The sequence below is a fragment of the Rhododendron vialii genome, chromosome 5a (genome assembly GCF_030253575.1).
Source record: "Rhododendron vialii isolate Sample 1 chromosome 5a, ASM3025357v1".
In the NCBI taxonomy this organism is placed as follows: Eukaryota; Viridiplantae; Streptophyta; class Magnoliopsida; order Ericales; family Ericaceae; genus Rhododendron; species Rhododendron vialii.
The window spans coordinates 35,908,830-35,924,142 of NC_080561.1; the positions used below are offsets into that span (position 1 = coordinate 35,908,830).

Here is a 15,313-nt window from a genome sequence, read left to right on the forward strand (position 1 = left end):
TCTCTCGACTCGTACTGAATTTCATGCTCACCTCTGAATCACAGAAACTTCAAGTTGGGAACTGTATATGTATCGTATCCGTGTTGGATAATGATATACTCCTCGGATACTCGCAGAAACGTATCCCAAGTCCCAACCGTATCCACAACATAAATTATGATTTCCTCTCTTTTTTGGAGTATGGAATATAAGCTTCTTCATCCGACCTTTTATAAAATTGAGATTGTGGGGCACATCTTGCATTGTTTTATAGAGCAAAAGGATTAGGAATATATGAATGCACTTTTTCTACTTTGCTACGAGAGAGGAAAAGAGTAGTGGGCATGTGGGATGAAAAGAGGATTACTCCTATCTTTTTTGATAGTTTTCTGAATTATGGTCCTTAATTTTTAGTGTATTTTTTGAATCCAGAGGGTTCACTTGAACCCCTGGAGTCCATGTAGAGCCGCCCCTGGTTGTATTAGACTTCAATGCAAAAAGTAATTAGAACATGGGGAGAATATAGACTAATTTATTGGGTTGATATAAACAGATTCTAATCGAAAGCAAAATAAAATATCGTACGACCTGTAACAATCTATTTTCCAAAGAGTTGGATTTTGCATCACAGGAACACAGTGGTTTCTCACCATTTTCGTTATCAGGTGTATTGCAATGCTGAAATTTTTTAGAATCGCACTTTTATCGAACATAACCTCTCTTTTTTTGAAGGTGTATCGAACATAACCTAGCTGTATTCGTATCCTACCTTTTTTGTTCAAATTTTCTTGTTTTGTTGTATCTGTATTGTATTGTATCCATGTCCATATCCCGTATGGGTGTCATTGCTTCATAAGTCCTCATTCTAATAAGGTTTCTTGGGAAGACATCAGGCAGCATAATGGCATCTTCAGTTTACAGCATTTGAATTCTGAAACCCCTGTGGAATTTCACTACCAGCAACCAACAATAAGGAACTGTCTTCTGTCACTCTTCCACCAAAAGGCATACAAAATTGTCACTAGTCTACCCTTATGGCCATCGAGGTTTCGCAACTGGTTCTACTGCCCATGTGTCTGTCAAACAATGTATCGACAAAAGTCGGAATCTATTTTGTATGCTCCATGACCATGGTTGCAGTCATGTCCAATTTAAAAACTCTACAATCTTAAATATTTCCTTGTTTTTTTCCCTTTCGCAAAGAGATTTGGCTTTCCCTTTCAAGTGCATCTACAGTAGCATCAAAGTGGCTATGATCTCTACCACACTTCACAATTTAAAACTAGTGCTTGAACTCGCATACCGTAATTCTTGTGTCCATCGATACTTACCTGCACTGCATGATGAATGTGAAAAACTATGATAGCAAGTAAAAGGAACCCGTGAACATACTTGAGCCTCTGCAAACCAAATTAAAATCAGGCCAAGCTCCGTTGCTGGAACTAGGGACTATGAAAAAACCAGTCTACGACACCATCTGAAACAATCGACAAACTTAAGTTTTCTCAAAACACCAACTTAACAACACAGCTACACTGACAACAGCACAAAAAATCAGAAGAATTGAATTTTTGTCCCTTTGTAAGTTTTCTGACGAAAATTGCACTGCTCTACATCACATTGTTAATCCCAAGAAAAGTCAACATGAACAAAAAGTTAAGTTTCTTTCTCATTTCTCAGCAGTATAACACTATCAGATTTTCCATTCAGTGTCACAAAGTTCTTATCCAACAGCGAAAATTCTAAATTGCACTAGCCGTGAAGAGAAACTACGATTCTCCGGTGCGTAACAAGAAAATAGAGAAAAAAAGAAAAAAAAAAAAGCATTAAGGTCACTGCCTTCTTGCTTCTCAATTCCACAGAACTATTAAGGAAACAACAATTTATCTAGCCTCTCATGCTCCACTGAGAAAAGGAGCAAAAACCTGTTGTATTTACGTTCTCACTCAAGAAAGTAGGGAAAAAGATTATCTGTGTTATTTCCTGGCAGAAACAGTATGTTCATCAACTTCGGATTGAGGTTGGTTTGTGCTTGCAAGTGGACCTTGTGGGCTTCGAAATAGAGTAGAGAGTATTTGTCTGTGGCATTCGTCACAGAAAAAGAAATAGGAGAAGTGGCCCTCATCTGGGAATCTATGCACGATCGCACTGGGTAAAACCCTAGCCACATAGTCGATCATTGATGACGGGACTACCAGGTCATCCATTCCCTGTTCAGCATAGACAAAATTAAGTAACTCCGAATATAAAGCCAATAAAACTCCCAAACTTAAACGTATGGTTGCTGTTTTCTAATCTGTTTCGCGTAGCATTTTGTAGAATCTAGTTTAGATGGCGGTTTGTAAATAGTGTTCTAGGAATTGTTTTGGAAAATAGCCGTTTCTAAAGAAACATTTTAAATACTCAGAAACAGTTTTTGCTGAAAATTCAACAAGGTAGGGGAATTATGTGCTCTCTTTTTTGTTTTTAAAAACAACATTTTAAAGTTGTTCAGCATAATTTATTCTGAACATAACTGCCACACATAGCCTGCTTTAACACTTTGAAGTCATAGCTACCATTTGGTCCTACAAAGCAGGTTCTAAATACAAGAGGATCAACTCAACAAACTAATAACATAACAAAACAAGATCCAAAAAAGAAAAAGGCTGCGAACCTGCCATATGTGAACTGGACCAAGAAATCCAGTCAACTCACACTCTGCCTGGCTATACATGAATTTGAGCCAAGGAAAAATGCCTTTTCCAGGGCATTTCTTCTGCACTTGAAGATCTGCCAGTTTGAAACCCCAACTTGATACCAGCAGCACAGCTTCCTCTATGAATGGTTGTGTACTTAAGTGGCGGATCGACTCCTCAACATCTCTATGCCAAAATTCTTGAAATTCTGTTTTTTCAGTGAGAGCTTTATCCTGAATAAATAAAAATGGAATTATAACTCATTTGAAAGGTGGAAAACTCCTACTTGATAATTATTTATATTTACATTTCTATCAACAGGCTCAACGAAACACCGGAATAATATACGTCAGACATGTGTTGATGCTATGGCAACAGTTAGTTTTGATGAATTTGTTGTTAATCAAGCGCAATCCAAATGCTTTCCATCACAAAACATCAAAAGAGTGACTAAAAAAGCATTTCAGATTATATAACAAGTTTCCTTTCACCAACGAGAAACTTCAAGCCAAATGCCCAAGTAAACTAGGTAGTAGATAGTTGGACCTAGTTTATGTCTCTAAAATGGTGAATGACCATTAGTGACCAAAGAATTGGCATTCCGAAGTAATTATTATGAAGAATCTATGAAGATTTTAGGGAGTAGTTTTGTAAAGCCACAAGTCCACATGACCTAAATCATAGGGTACCGTATGAAAGTGCCTAAACCCTAAACCCTATGAAAGTTCCTAAACCACTAAAACCCTATAATAGGAAAGTGCACCCTAAAACCCTATAAAAGTGCCTAAACCCTAGGGTACCCTACGCTAGGGTAATCTACCCTACCCTAGGGTACCATATCCTATAATAAAAAAAAAGTGCACCCTAAAATCTTATGAAAGTGCCTAAACTCTAGGATACCCTACCCTACTCTAGGATACCCTAAAATGGACTTGAGACCTTACAAAATTAATAGGTGGACTTGTGGGCTTATGAAGTTCACATGATGGACCTAAGACTAATTTTCTAAAGATTTTAACCCTATTCTGCAATACAGTCCACAACTCAACTACTCATCTTCAAAATCTCAAATTTCCACTTGACTTTAATGCTGACCCAAGTTGCTAGGATTTGGTTATACCAATTTAGAACTACAATAAAAATCAACTAGTCAATCATGCATATCATAAGGATTCAATATGGGAATGAACACACCTTATTTCCCAGTGACAAAGACAACCACTTATCAATCTGACCATGCTTTCCTGATAAGAAAGTTTGGCTGTAGAAGTAACCGAGTAATGTAGGGAATCTTCTAGCTAAATTGTACATCAGTTTCCTCCTTTGCACCCACATCTCCCACGTTCCAGACATCTCTTCCTTAGTCATGCTTGATTCATATGGATTAACCATAGGAGCAAACATGGCTGCACCTGCGAAACAACCACAGATACATCACAACAAACATATACCAGATCATATGTCAACAGACTGACAGAATTCTGAAAGATCTTGACACATATCTTGATACAGGGAAGCACTTCAACCAACTTTTCAGGAGGACAAATAAGGGCCATGTGAGTGTAACAAATATCCTGATAATAACTGGGACAATAAGACTTTGTCATTGTAGTAACACCACACTCACTCAACCCAAGAAGTCGCATGATTTCCACAAAATTAAAACATCATAGACGTCAACCAAAATAACATTAGTCCAGTGTCATAATTCCAATATTATAGACATTCTTTACTAGATCAGGTACAAATGGCATAAAATAGTCAATAGGACCCTGGCTATAATGCCTTTTTTCCTTTTTCACCTTTTTCTTTTTCTTTCTTTTTCACCAACTTCTACAAGAAGACATCAGGTTTCATCTCACTTATTTTTGTCCATTCCATGCCCCATCCATGCCTTGAAATGGATATATAATCATCTGCGAAGGACCCCATTTTTATCCCTGTCAAAATTTCCTCATGCCATTCAGAAAAGGAAAAGCATTCTTATTAGCTCAAAAGGCTCTCATTTGGCTTTGGTCAGCTAAGGACCTGATTCTTATCCCTACTCAAATTTCCTCGTGCAGTTCAGAGGCAAAGCATTCTCATTAGCTCAAAAGGCTCTAATTTGGCTATGGTCCGGTTACACAAATCGCAGACTCTGGACATGCTAACTTGGTGCCCCCCACGAGCATGATTTGGTCTTTTGTCCCCAAAAGCTCGTTGTGAGAGAGAATTCATGAATTCTTATTCTCAGATGTAATCATAAGGTCAAGCATACCTTGTATTCTACTGAAGATTTGTACCACTAAGCAAATAACCAATTCAGTTATGCTCCGATCACAATATTATTTAACAACAAGAAGCATGTAGCTAGTGGAAGAAAAGGTCAGCGTACCTGCAATGCGACTGGGGATGTACTTGAGCGCAGCCCAAGCATGCATGGCTCCACTTGAAAACCCCAACACCCAGAATTTGTCATTTACCCCGGCAGCATTTGCCAAGTCCACCATGTCCAAAGCCGATGTGTTGAGGTTCCTCTTTGGATGAGGGTCGCTCTCCCCAAAACCAGGAAGATCATAAGTTATCAAACGGACACCAAACTCCTCAAGCAGTGACTCTTTGACTCCCGGTATACCTTCATAGTTAAAATCGGTTAGAAAACCATGACTTCTTACTGAGACATTTCTGCTCCAAATTTATGCCAAAAACACAAGTTAGACACTCATAAATACATTTCCCTAATGTCTTCAACACTTTTAGGAGCTATCTACCTGCAAGCCTGGAAGATAGAAATCCGTGTGGTGCAATCAAGGAATATCTAGCTCTGTCTCGTGGAACACCTTGCTCACGATAAGCCATGTGTCTACCATCTGGAAGTAGTATGCGTGTAGCGCTTGGAGGATGTATGTACACTTTCTTTGCCCTGGGAACCGAGCTATCATGTCCATTATTTACATTCAGCACTGCACACGTAAAATCGTCACTTTGAATCAATAATTAGTTTGAGAGAAAAGATGAAAAAAAGGTCAAACCCAGTGCATGAGGCTCCCGCCATTGCAGGGTCTAGGGAAGGGTTGAGAAAAGATGAAGTATAAGAGAAAAGCATAATTCCGTCAAACTAAGCAATGATATTCATCCTTTCATAGTATCTATTTTTCAAGTAGAAATGTCCAAGAAACTAAGAAAAATAATATTACTGGGACATGAAAGCTTAAAGAACAATCCGGGCACAAACACCTAAACATATCAACACATAGTAAGAAGAAGTATGTTTGCAACTTCAACATTATTAAATGCCAGAAATAGGGGGCACAAGTAAAGCCGGCTTCGGTGGATGGTTAAGGAATCAAGCCAGGGAATGGGTGCTAGGCTACTATGGGAAACTCACAAGCAAATGGGAAGTGCTCTCTACTCCAGGTGGTGAAGCAGATTTGCTGGAAGCAGTGAATTTAATCAAGGAGGGATCAAACCCAACCCACCCTCATGGAGCTCTAATTCAAGATTCAAGATTCTTGCTCAACCGAACGGGCTCTACAAGTATCCACATATACCAGCAGGCAAACCAAAGTGCGGATCATTTGGCAAGGGTGGGAGCAGAACAATTGGAAGAATTTGTGGAGTGTGAAGAGTAACCTCCTCCTGTTATGCATTTTGTGCTTGAAGATGCACTAGGATGGGTCACTTGAGGGTCTAAATGACTCCTGTTGTTGGAATTTGAACCTGTTTGAACTTTGTTTTCTCTTCCAAAGCACCCAAAAAAAAAAACTTGAGGTGAAAGTGCTAAAGTGTTAGCCATGTCAAGCACTTTTGTCCTAGACATGCTTTTGATATAAATAAACAGCAGTGAAGAAGAAAAGTCCTAATTCTCCTATTTTCTTGTCACAGTGTAACCGTTCCTCTTCTTCTTTGAATCATTCTAGATGAGTTGTTGACCAACAGATCTAGAAGCTTAAGCTCTTCGACGCATAGACAACATTATTATATGTATCCACAACAGAAAGCCAAAAAGCGATTCTAAACATCATATGGCATATGTATAAGCAACAAGTTTACATCTCCAGCACTCTAATCACTACTTTACGTTCACCAACTTTAAAACTCGTTGTAGTTATTCAAGAACTTCTGTACATATTGGGCAGGAAGTGGATATGCGTAAGCCAGCTAGTAACTGGTCATGCAAACTTTGTTCAGATGCAGCCACAACAACACCAACAGGCCTAGCAGACAAGCAATGTCAGTATTCTGTTGTTATCATTCATGTTTACCTAGCAAGAAGTTAAGAATGTGTCCACTTGAAACCTCCATCAGTCAACTCACAAACAAAACCTCACTTTTGCAATGTATGCATAACTACAAGTGAAGATGTTGGCTCATAGCTCACTTATCCTGTACATTGACCAACAACAACTAGGCATGAAGCACAATGCTGGCTTATTGTTTGTCCACGAAATGCACCAGATGGGATGTTTTTCCACATAAATGAAACATTCTGCCCACCAATGCATAAAAGGTGCTAAGCTTTTCAAAGACATGCAAGCATTGCATTGTAATCCACAAAGAAGAACCTCAAACAATAACCCACTGTCTAAAATGGAGAAACAAGAAACAGCAAGCAACTTCCATAGAGAAGCCTCCCGGGCATAACAAACCAATAACAAGACCCAAAAAAATAGCACATGTTCTCCAAACAAAGATTACCATTGCATAATTCACCAATTTATTTCAGTAGCTCGGAGTGGTTTTTTCTAACTAAGGCAACCCTGGCTACCTTCATTTCAAACCTGTAATTAGGTATCTCGTCACAACACTAAAATTCTGACCATGAGGGCAAAATGTGCAAAATAAGATTGAAGAATAATCATCACAAAAACCAAAACAAAAGGTGCTAATATTTCAACAGGCTTATCCCACAAGAACCAGAACCAATGCTCAACTATGTCAAATGCTTATTTCGCTTGTTCAAACTATGATTACAGAGCAAATTTCCCAAAACTGATCCAAGAAAATTGAAAGTACCTGCAAAGGCCAGGAAGAAGACGAGAATTATAACCGACCACGCGTGAAACGGGTCACGATCCTCTGGCAGATACTCGTTCAAATACCTTAATCTACCCGAAACCTTAGCCACCGGTCCTCTCAGTTTTCGCACGGCATACGAATCCTCAGTCAAATAGTTCTGTACCACTATGTCCTTACACCCTTTCCCCAATTCAAAAACCATTTCTCCCCAAGCTTTCGCAAACCCTTTCACGTGATCTTTAAAGCTCTCCGATTCACCCAATTCCCCCTCCACCGCCTCACCGATACGGAATCCCGGCATTTCGGTTTCGAAAGCCGGGGTCGGAACCCCAACTGTGTCGGCATTGTATCTCAATCCTGTGTCCTCTACCAGGCTCATGAGCTCTTCTCCCCACGATTTCGAACTTGTAAATCCCGACATTTCTGTATGTATAGGATATGTACACACACCCACCGATGAACTCAAAGCTCCATTGAAGCTAAAAAGGGGATCCGTATATATGCATGACTCTGTCTAGGCGTATGTATAGCGAGGGGAACAGTTTCAGGAGTGAGAGACAACTATCAGTATGAAAATTTTCTCGAATCAGAAATTCAGAGACACACAGCGGATGTGTATATACTGCTACAGATCTAAGTCACGTAATGCGTACAAGCATGAGCGGAAAAATCTCAAACACTAAAAATTCGCAAGCGAAAATTAACAATGCAAGCATAGAGCGAGAATTAAGAAAACGAGCGTGGGAATTGAGAGCGAGAAGTCCTGGGATTACGTGACTAAGCTACACGTAAGTACTTATGTATGTATGCGTGCGTATATGTAGAGAGGGAGCAAGCTACACAAATCTCAGAGTGATGTCTACATAGAGAGAGAGAGAGAGAGAGAGAGAGAGAGAGAGAGATTGCTTAAGGTAGAAGCCTGTCAATGGAAGAAGTAATAATGGGATCACTAAATTGCAACTTTGTAAGCGTGATCATGAAACCTGTAAAATCCCAAAAAGTGGAAATGGAACCCTAACCGACCATTTGGCTAAAGTTCAGGGGAATCATATCTTCCCAAAAAAAGGTGTACATATATTAACACGACAGGGCAAAGGCAAGGGCCAGAAAACTCTCTCTCTCTCTTTCTCTCCTCTTTGTATGTGCTGCTGAGCTTTTGGTTACCGATAACGATTAACGACTACTGGACAAAATGCCATAATGGAGAACACGCACTGAAACCGTGGTCCAAATCCTAGGAGTAGTAGTAGTGGTAATGGAGTAGAAATTAAAAACTGCGTACATCGAATCCCCCGGCTTTATACGAATGGACCACCCCCCATTAATGAAATGAATGAATGCCTTTCTTTTCTTCTTCTTTTTTTTCTTTATTAAAAAGCTACTTATTCTTCCACCTCATATTAGAGCCGGACAACGGACACGAGATACGATAACACGACACGAACCGGACACAAAATTAGCGGGTTAGGGTTGAACATTTCTGACACGAAACACGAAAATGACACGATTCGAGAACACGAATTCTAAATGGGTTGGGTTCGGGTTGAACACGCGAGACACGAAATTGACACAATTAACACGGTTACTAATCTGTGTCACCCATTAACACGAACGTATATACATAATATATGGTATATCTGTAATTCTATATAGAATTGGGCAACAGACACGATAAACACGACACGAACCGGACACGAAGTTAACGGGTTAGGGTTGAGCATTTCTGACATGAAACACGAAAATGACACGACTCGAGAAACACGAATTCTAAATGGGTTGGGTTCGGGTTGGGTGATTTGTGACACGAACCCGACTAACACGACACGAACACGACCCGACACGACCTGGTACCAGGTCTACCTCATATATGTCTCGATGCCGTGACACCAACGCCCAGGTTGCAGTTCGTCTTGTGTAACAGAAAAAAAGAAGTGCTAGGGACAAAGAAAATGAGCAAAAAAAATATCCTTAAAATGTACATGAATGGTTCAGATACACTGTGCAGAAAATGGGCAAAAAAAACCGTTAAAATGTACATGAACCGCTCAGATGCACAGTTTCATGTACACTTTAAGAGTTTTTTCTTTGCCCATTTTCTTTGCATTTAATATTTCTCTACAGAAAAATCTCGATATTCTCGACCACAAAAAAAATCGAGACATTAATTGTCGAAATTCTTTTATAAAAAAATCATTGTCGGATTACTTTTAAAGGAACCGGATAAAAGGAAAGTGAGGAATGGGGACAAGTGAAGTCTACGAAGAGAATGGATGAGTTAATACGGCAATACTTGTTAGTCGTATTGTATTTGGTTAAAGTGAAATAAAGATTAGATAAAGATGATTGAGAACTATGTTTTATCATTGAACGGGTTAATATAGGAGTATGAATATTACTAACGTATTGTTCTCTCTTTTCTTTTGCCTTTCATTTTTTTTTACAAATCAAAGATTCAAAGCCAAACTTGAATTTGTTCCATTGCTCCATAAGTTTTTGAAGAATTTGAAACAAATGACGTTGTGCTAGTCTTTATGCAACCAGAGCTTTATTTGTTCTCCTAAAAGATTTTTTAGAAATTAAGTACTTATAATCAAATTCCGTACAAGAAAAGGGATGCGTTTGGTAACCATTTCAGTTTTTTATTTTTAAAAAACTAAAAGTAGAAACATAATTTTGTTTTCATGAAAATAAAAATAAGAAACATGTTTGATAATATTTGTGTTTCTAAATAAATAAATAAAAACCGGAAAAAACACTTTTTTTGATACAATAATATCATCTACTCGCCTGTCAGTCACGACTCCAACCCAATTTCGAGTGTTCAAACCACATTGCTAGCTATCTTCAAATCTTTGATCAGCAAATTAAGCCATCACATTTTCCGAGTTAAAAACAACCTTTTCCATTGATCATGGACATTGAATCTGGTCTGCCTTCGGCAATGATCCCACTGACTTGCGAGAAGCACGCCAAGACGCTTCAGTTCATCAAAGAGATGACGAAGAACGCTGGCGTGGTGCAGGAGAGGGAGTATCACGGGTGGTTCGGTTAAAGTTTCAGTGGTTACGTACGAGGATATTCAGTCGGATATTGAGAGAGAGAGAGAGAAAGAAGCATACCGATTAAGTGAGGGAGACGATTGACGGGGGAGACCATCGGGATATGATCGGTGTAGTATTTTACGGAGGAAATTCACAGAAAAGCACAGTTGCCCATGGAAATCTCAAATAAAAGTCAGTAAACGTAATTGAGAGGACCAGTAGCGGATGATCCAACTTTTTCAGGGGACATCCATCTAATGCACTAACTCAAATCAAAGGGTATTAATTTCTTACATTCCCATTTATCTTAAATTTTTCAACTTATATCCATTTGGAGATGAGAAGTTTTATCATTTGACTTTTCAAGGTGGGCATACATTTTGAGACCTCCCTGATTGGAAAGACGGACAGACAAAAAGGAACTAACGGAGTAGTCGTTCCACTTTTAGAAAAAAAAGGTTTTGGGAAAAAGAAGGTAATTTCCAGGTAAAAAATCATGTGTCGACAGAAATAATTTTCCTACCAATATAGATCTTGTTTGATAGATCTCAGTGAGATCTTTTAAACGGTGCAAAAAAATTAAAAAATTATTTTTCATTTTGGTTATATTTGAATTTGAAATTACTTTCTTTTTGAAAAATAAAGGGTTTTGGGAGAAAGCGGAACAGGAGACAGGTGATTACAGGAGGGGAGACAGGTTCAACATTCATTATGACTGCACGTGCCAGATGGAAATTACATGTATAAAGCTACAAGATGCTCCTAGTTTCGAGTATCCAGACAACTGAACCAACTCGTTTAAAGCATCCCCAACGGAAATTACCTTCGATAACTAACAGGATCAGAGAGTATCCAAATGGGATCCAGACTTCCAGTCATGCAGAGCTACATGTTCTTGGAGGGTTCGACCAAAAAACTGAGAGATCTTGTCGATGAGACATTCGAATGGCTTGATCGTGCTGCATTGTGGGAGACATGTTGCACTAAAACACCACATGTAGAGCTGACCCATTAAACAATTTCACCACTTGTGATTTTCATTTCCAGTTTGTTGGTATTAACAAGGATCAGATACCTACCATGTGCTGTTGTGCTTCTTGCACCTTTAGGCGGTAAAATAGTGCCATACAACACAATGTCTCCAAAGCCTGTAAGCGGACAACCATTGAATAATCATTCAGCACATCCACCAATAAATTTACGGCTTCACCAGAGAAATCAGCCAAAAGTATGCTGAGTGTATGCAAGGAATGACAGGCTGACCGTCCTACCTATACATATTAAAAGACAAAGCCTCAATCTACAAGTTTGGAAAAGCCTACACCACACTGCCTCTGAAAGGCAAAAAGAAACAGGCAACTAATCGAATAAGAACTCTATGCACAGGATTCTCTTAGAATGCCCATCGGAGTATTTTTCTTATCCTTCCATGCAAATCAATGGATGAAGCTCAGAGACCCAGATACCACCCTCTAAAAGGGATATTATATCCGATTCTCGAAACCGAAAACAAAAATTATGAAACTCCCCTCACTGATTCATCCTCCAGACCACGCACAAAAACTCCAGCAGAATTTGATGCTGGTATGTCATATGGTTTTGAAGAGCACAGCCCAGAATAGGTCTTTTCTTTCAGACCATGCCACTACAATGTAGGTTTGCTCCCCTACAGAAAGGAGCTTCATTGATAAGGTTTGTAACAAAATCTCCTCAGACATCATACTTATCTCCCCAAAGGGCATCAAAAGCTTCAACTTTGAGCTTCAAACTCATGTCTCTTACCATAGAACAAAGCTGCAAAATGCATGCAAGAGATATCACGGTAACACTGCGCCATAATGTTACTAATGTACAAACTGATTAATGATGCTACATTGCACAAGAATGACTGTGGGACGTCCTACAATATGCTTGATGTAAGAATGAAATAGGTGATCCCCATGCTAATATCATATACAGGACCTGGACAACCAGATTTGCCACCCATTCATCATTCAAAAAAATGCTAAAGGCATATAAGCAAAAATGGGAAGGGGGTAACTGAAGTTAGATAAACATCACATCTGGCCCAAATGCTAGAGTGGTTAATGGAAATCACGAACGGTCACTCCCTCCGTCCCCATTTGTTGGTCCTAGTTAGCACTTCTTGATGTCCTAAAAAGATTGTCCCCCCTTAAATTTAAATGGGCAATATTTAATCAATTTTCTCTTTTACCCTTCCCTTTTTAAATTAGGATTATTGACAAAGCAAGAAAAAGTAATGATTAGAGGGTAAAATGAAGAAGAAAAAAAAGTGATCAGAAATGCAATGATTGTGTTCCCATATTAAGTTGGAATCCCGTAAAGGGACCAACAAATGGGGACGGAGGGAGTATGTAAAGACCGTACTATATCACATTCCATATTAGTGTCCTCTATCAGGCAATATCTTTACCAATACATCACACACAAGTTTAACCATAAACACCTCTATAATCTGCAGTAACATCCTTTAAAATTTCCTTGGATTAATTTCATGGAATTCCACCTACTAATACGTCAAGTATGTTTGTAAGTAAAAAAAAAATTTGAAATTACACCTGGAGAAACAAAGCATCTGACAAATTCCTCCTGTTACTGTCATCGTCAATGCCACAGGCAATTGTCCCCACTGAGCCACCTGTAATAACAAATGAGATTGAAGCCCATTAGTGATCCTGTTGGTCATATGTCCCACATTTAAACATAACTAAAGACACCAGGCCCACCTCCCAAAACTTAAAGGATTCTCTAGTACTCAACAGGGAACCACCAAACCAGTGTTAGCTTCAAGCAAGGTCAGAAAACTAATATGACGCGGACTACTTAACCACAATGTGTGTTTCATGAAAATGTCACTCAGAGAGAACTGTATTCACAGCTTTAAGCTTTATGGCACAGCTGAGAAGTAATTCTGAGCTGACTTAACACTTCCAAACAAACATTACGGAAAATCAAGTTATTGCAGATTGAATAAAAAAAGGTATTGGGTACCAAGACTGGATTTCAACTTGTCGGTCTAAAACGTACACATGAGAAAAGGAAAACACGTGCCAGAAACCCCCAAACCTACCAAGAGCAGTGCATGGCTCTCAACTTCGAGTCGAAGGCTACATCTTGTGAGAAATCATTCCTTAAGAAAGGGGCAGGCATGGTTCATCTTTTGTAATTCAAACTGAAAGATTAGCACTCTCCGTTGTAAATATCAGTATTGATATGCCGTGTTCCAAAATAAATAAAACGCGAGTTCCGTAAAGGTATTTATTTTGGAACACGGCATATCAATCCTTGATATTTATTTTGTTTTTCAAGATTTTTCTTTCCCGCTACGTTCAAAAAAAAAAAAAAAATCACCTCTGATTTCACTGATGCAAACAAACCTCCTCCTCCTCGATTCACTCTCTGATCTATGCTTGCTCAAAACTCAATCATATAATTTCGTACAAGTCCTCAGTTTATTTTCACAAATGCCGTATAAAGGCCTTTCCCCCATCCCTTTATCCTCCAACGTCAAGGCCCGGATGACAGGTTCCTGGCTTCAAGTCGGTATCTGGGAGCGATTCAGATCCCCTTGTTCAGTCGTCCTTGGTTTATATATATGTCAAATGCAGTCTATTAAAGGATGCCCATAAACTTCTCGATGCAATGTCGGAACCAGACGTGGTTTTTTGGAGTGCTTTAGTTTTCGGGCTATGCTCAACTAGGACATGGAAGTATGTGGTATCTTGTAATGGGATGATCGTGGGATTCAAATTGAGTCGATGTTATTCGGAATCAGTGTTGGTGTTTCAAAAGATGCATTCGCGAGGTTTAAAGCCTAATGGGACTGGTATATCAAGTTTTCTCCTATAGTGGGGGATCTGGAGGATTTGATTTTGGGTAGTCCAATTCATGGGTTAGCGATCAAGATGGGAATGAAATCAGACAAATGCATTGTTAGCGCCCTTATTAATATGTGTGGGAAGTGCGGTCGTAGTTCACAAATGTCACAAGTGTTTGATGAAGTGGACGCGTTACGTATAGGTGCTTGTAGTACACTAGTTAGTGGGCTTCAGAGAAAAGGCTTTGTGGATGAGGCACTGATGGTATTTAGGCAATTCAAGGACAAAGGGATAGATTTGAATGCCTTGTCTTGTACATCAGTGATCACTGCTTTTTCTCAAAATGGCAAAGACATGGAGGCTTTTGGACCTATTCAGAGAGATGCAAATTGCTGGGGTAAAGCCAAATTCATGAATCCCTTGAATTTACCAGCTTGTGGAGCATTGCAGCATTGATCCATGGGCGGGCAACTCATGGTTTTTCTATCAGAAGTGGGAGCTCTGGTGATGTGTACGTGGGCAGTGCATTGATTCGCATGTACGCTAAATGTGGAAGGATCGAAACGTCTTGTCCTTTTTTTGATAGGATGCACTAGAAATTTGGTTAGTTGGAATGCGATATTGGGTGGGTATGCAAATGCATGGAAAAGCTAAGCTATTGAGATCTTTCAGTTGATATGTTAGTTTCACGGTATATTATCTGCTGTAGCCAAAGTGACTTAACAGAAGAAGGGCAGTGACGTGTTTATCTTCAACTTTCTCATCTTGTGGAGGAGAA

The 15,313-nt window shown here is 39.2% G+C and overlaps 1 protein-coding gene and 1 pseudogene across 2 annotated transcripts; one reads left to right on the forward strand and one right to left on the reverse strand.

Annotated features, from left to right (window-relative positions):
* Positions 1-1,624: 1,624 nt before the first annotated feature.
* Positions 1,625-8,574, reverse strand: LOC131327175 (uncharacterized). 2 transcript variants are annotated; one of them, XM_058360200.1, is made up of 6 exons: positions 7,653-8,574; positions 5,408-5,599; positions 5,032-5,271; positions 3,852-4,063; positions 2,636-2,890; positions 1,625-2,189 (listed from the first exon to the last, which is right to left on the reverse strand). In XM_058360200.1, exons 1-6 carry the CDS (start codon positions 8,074-8,076, stop codon positions 1,956-1,958), a joined length of 1,557 nt encoding a protein of 518 aa, XP_058216183.1. In that variant the 5' UTR covers positions 8,077-8,574; the 3' UTR covers positions 1,625-1,955. The 2 variants fall into 2 exon arrangements, with proteins under 2 accessions (XP_058216183.1, XP_058216182.1); XM_058360199.1 differs by having other exon boundaries at positions 3,852-4,069.
* Positions 8,575-13,799: 5,225 nt separating this feature from the next.
* On the forward strand, positions 13,800-15,189 carry LOC131327870 (pentatricopeptide repeat-containing protein At1g20230-like; annotated as a pseudogene).
* Positions 15,190-15,313: the final 124 nt, after the last annotated feature.

What these genes read in the sequence shown, in the direction of transcription:
- LOC131327175 (XM_058360199.1), bottom strand. Translation starts at nt 8,076, where the DNA reads ATGTCGGGATTTACAAGTTCGAAATCGTGGGGAGAAGAGCTCATGAGC. An exon ending in CTTCTTCCTGGCCTTTGCAG is followed by an intron (nt 5,600 to 7,652) that starts GTACTTTCAATT and finishes TTACGTGTGCAG; the next exon opens with TGCTGAATGTAAATAATGGA. An exon ending in CATCCCCAGTCGCATTGCAG is followed by an intron (nt 4,070 to 5,031) that starts GTACGCTGACCT and finishes GTTGTTTCGCAG; the next exon opens with GTGCAGCCATGTTTGCTCCT.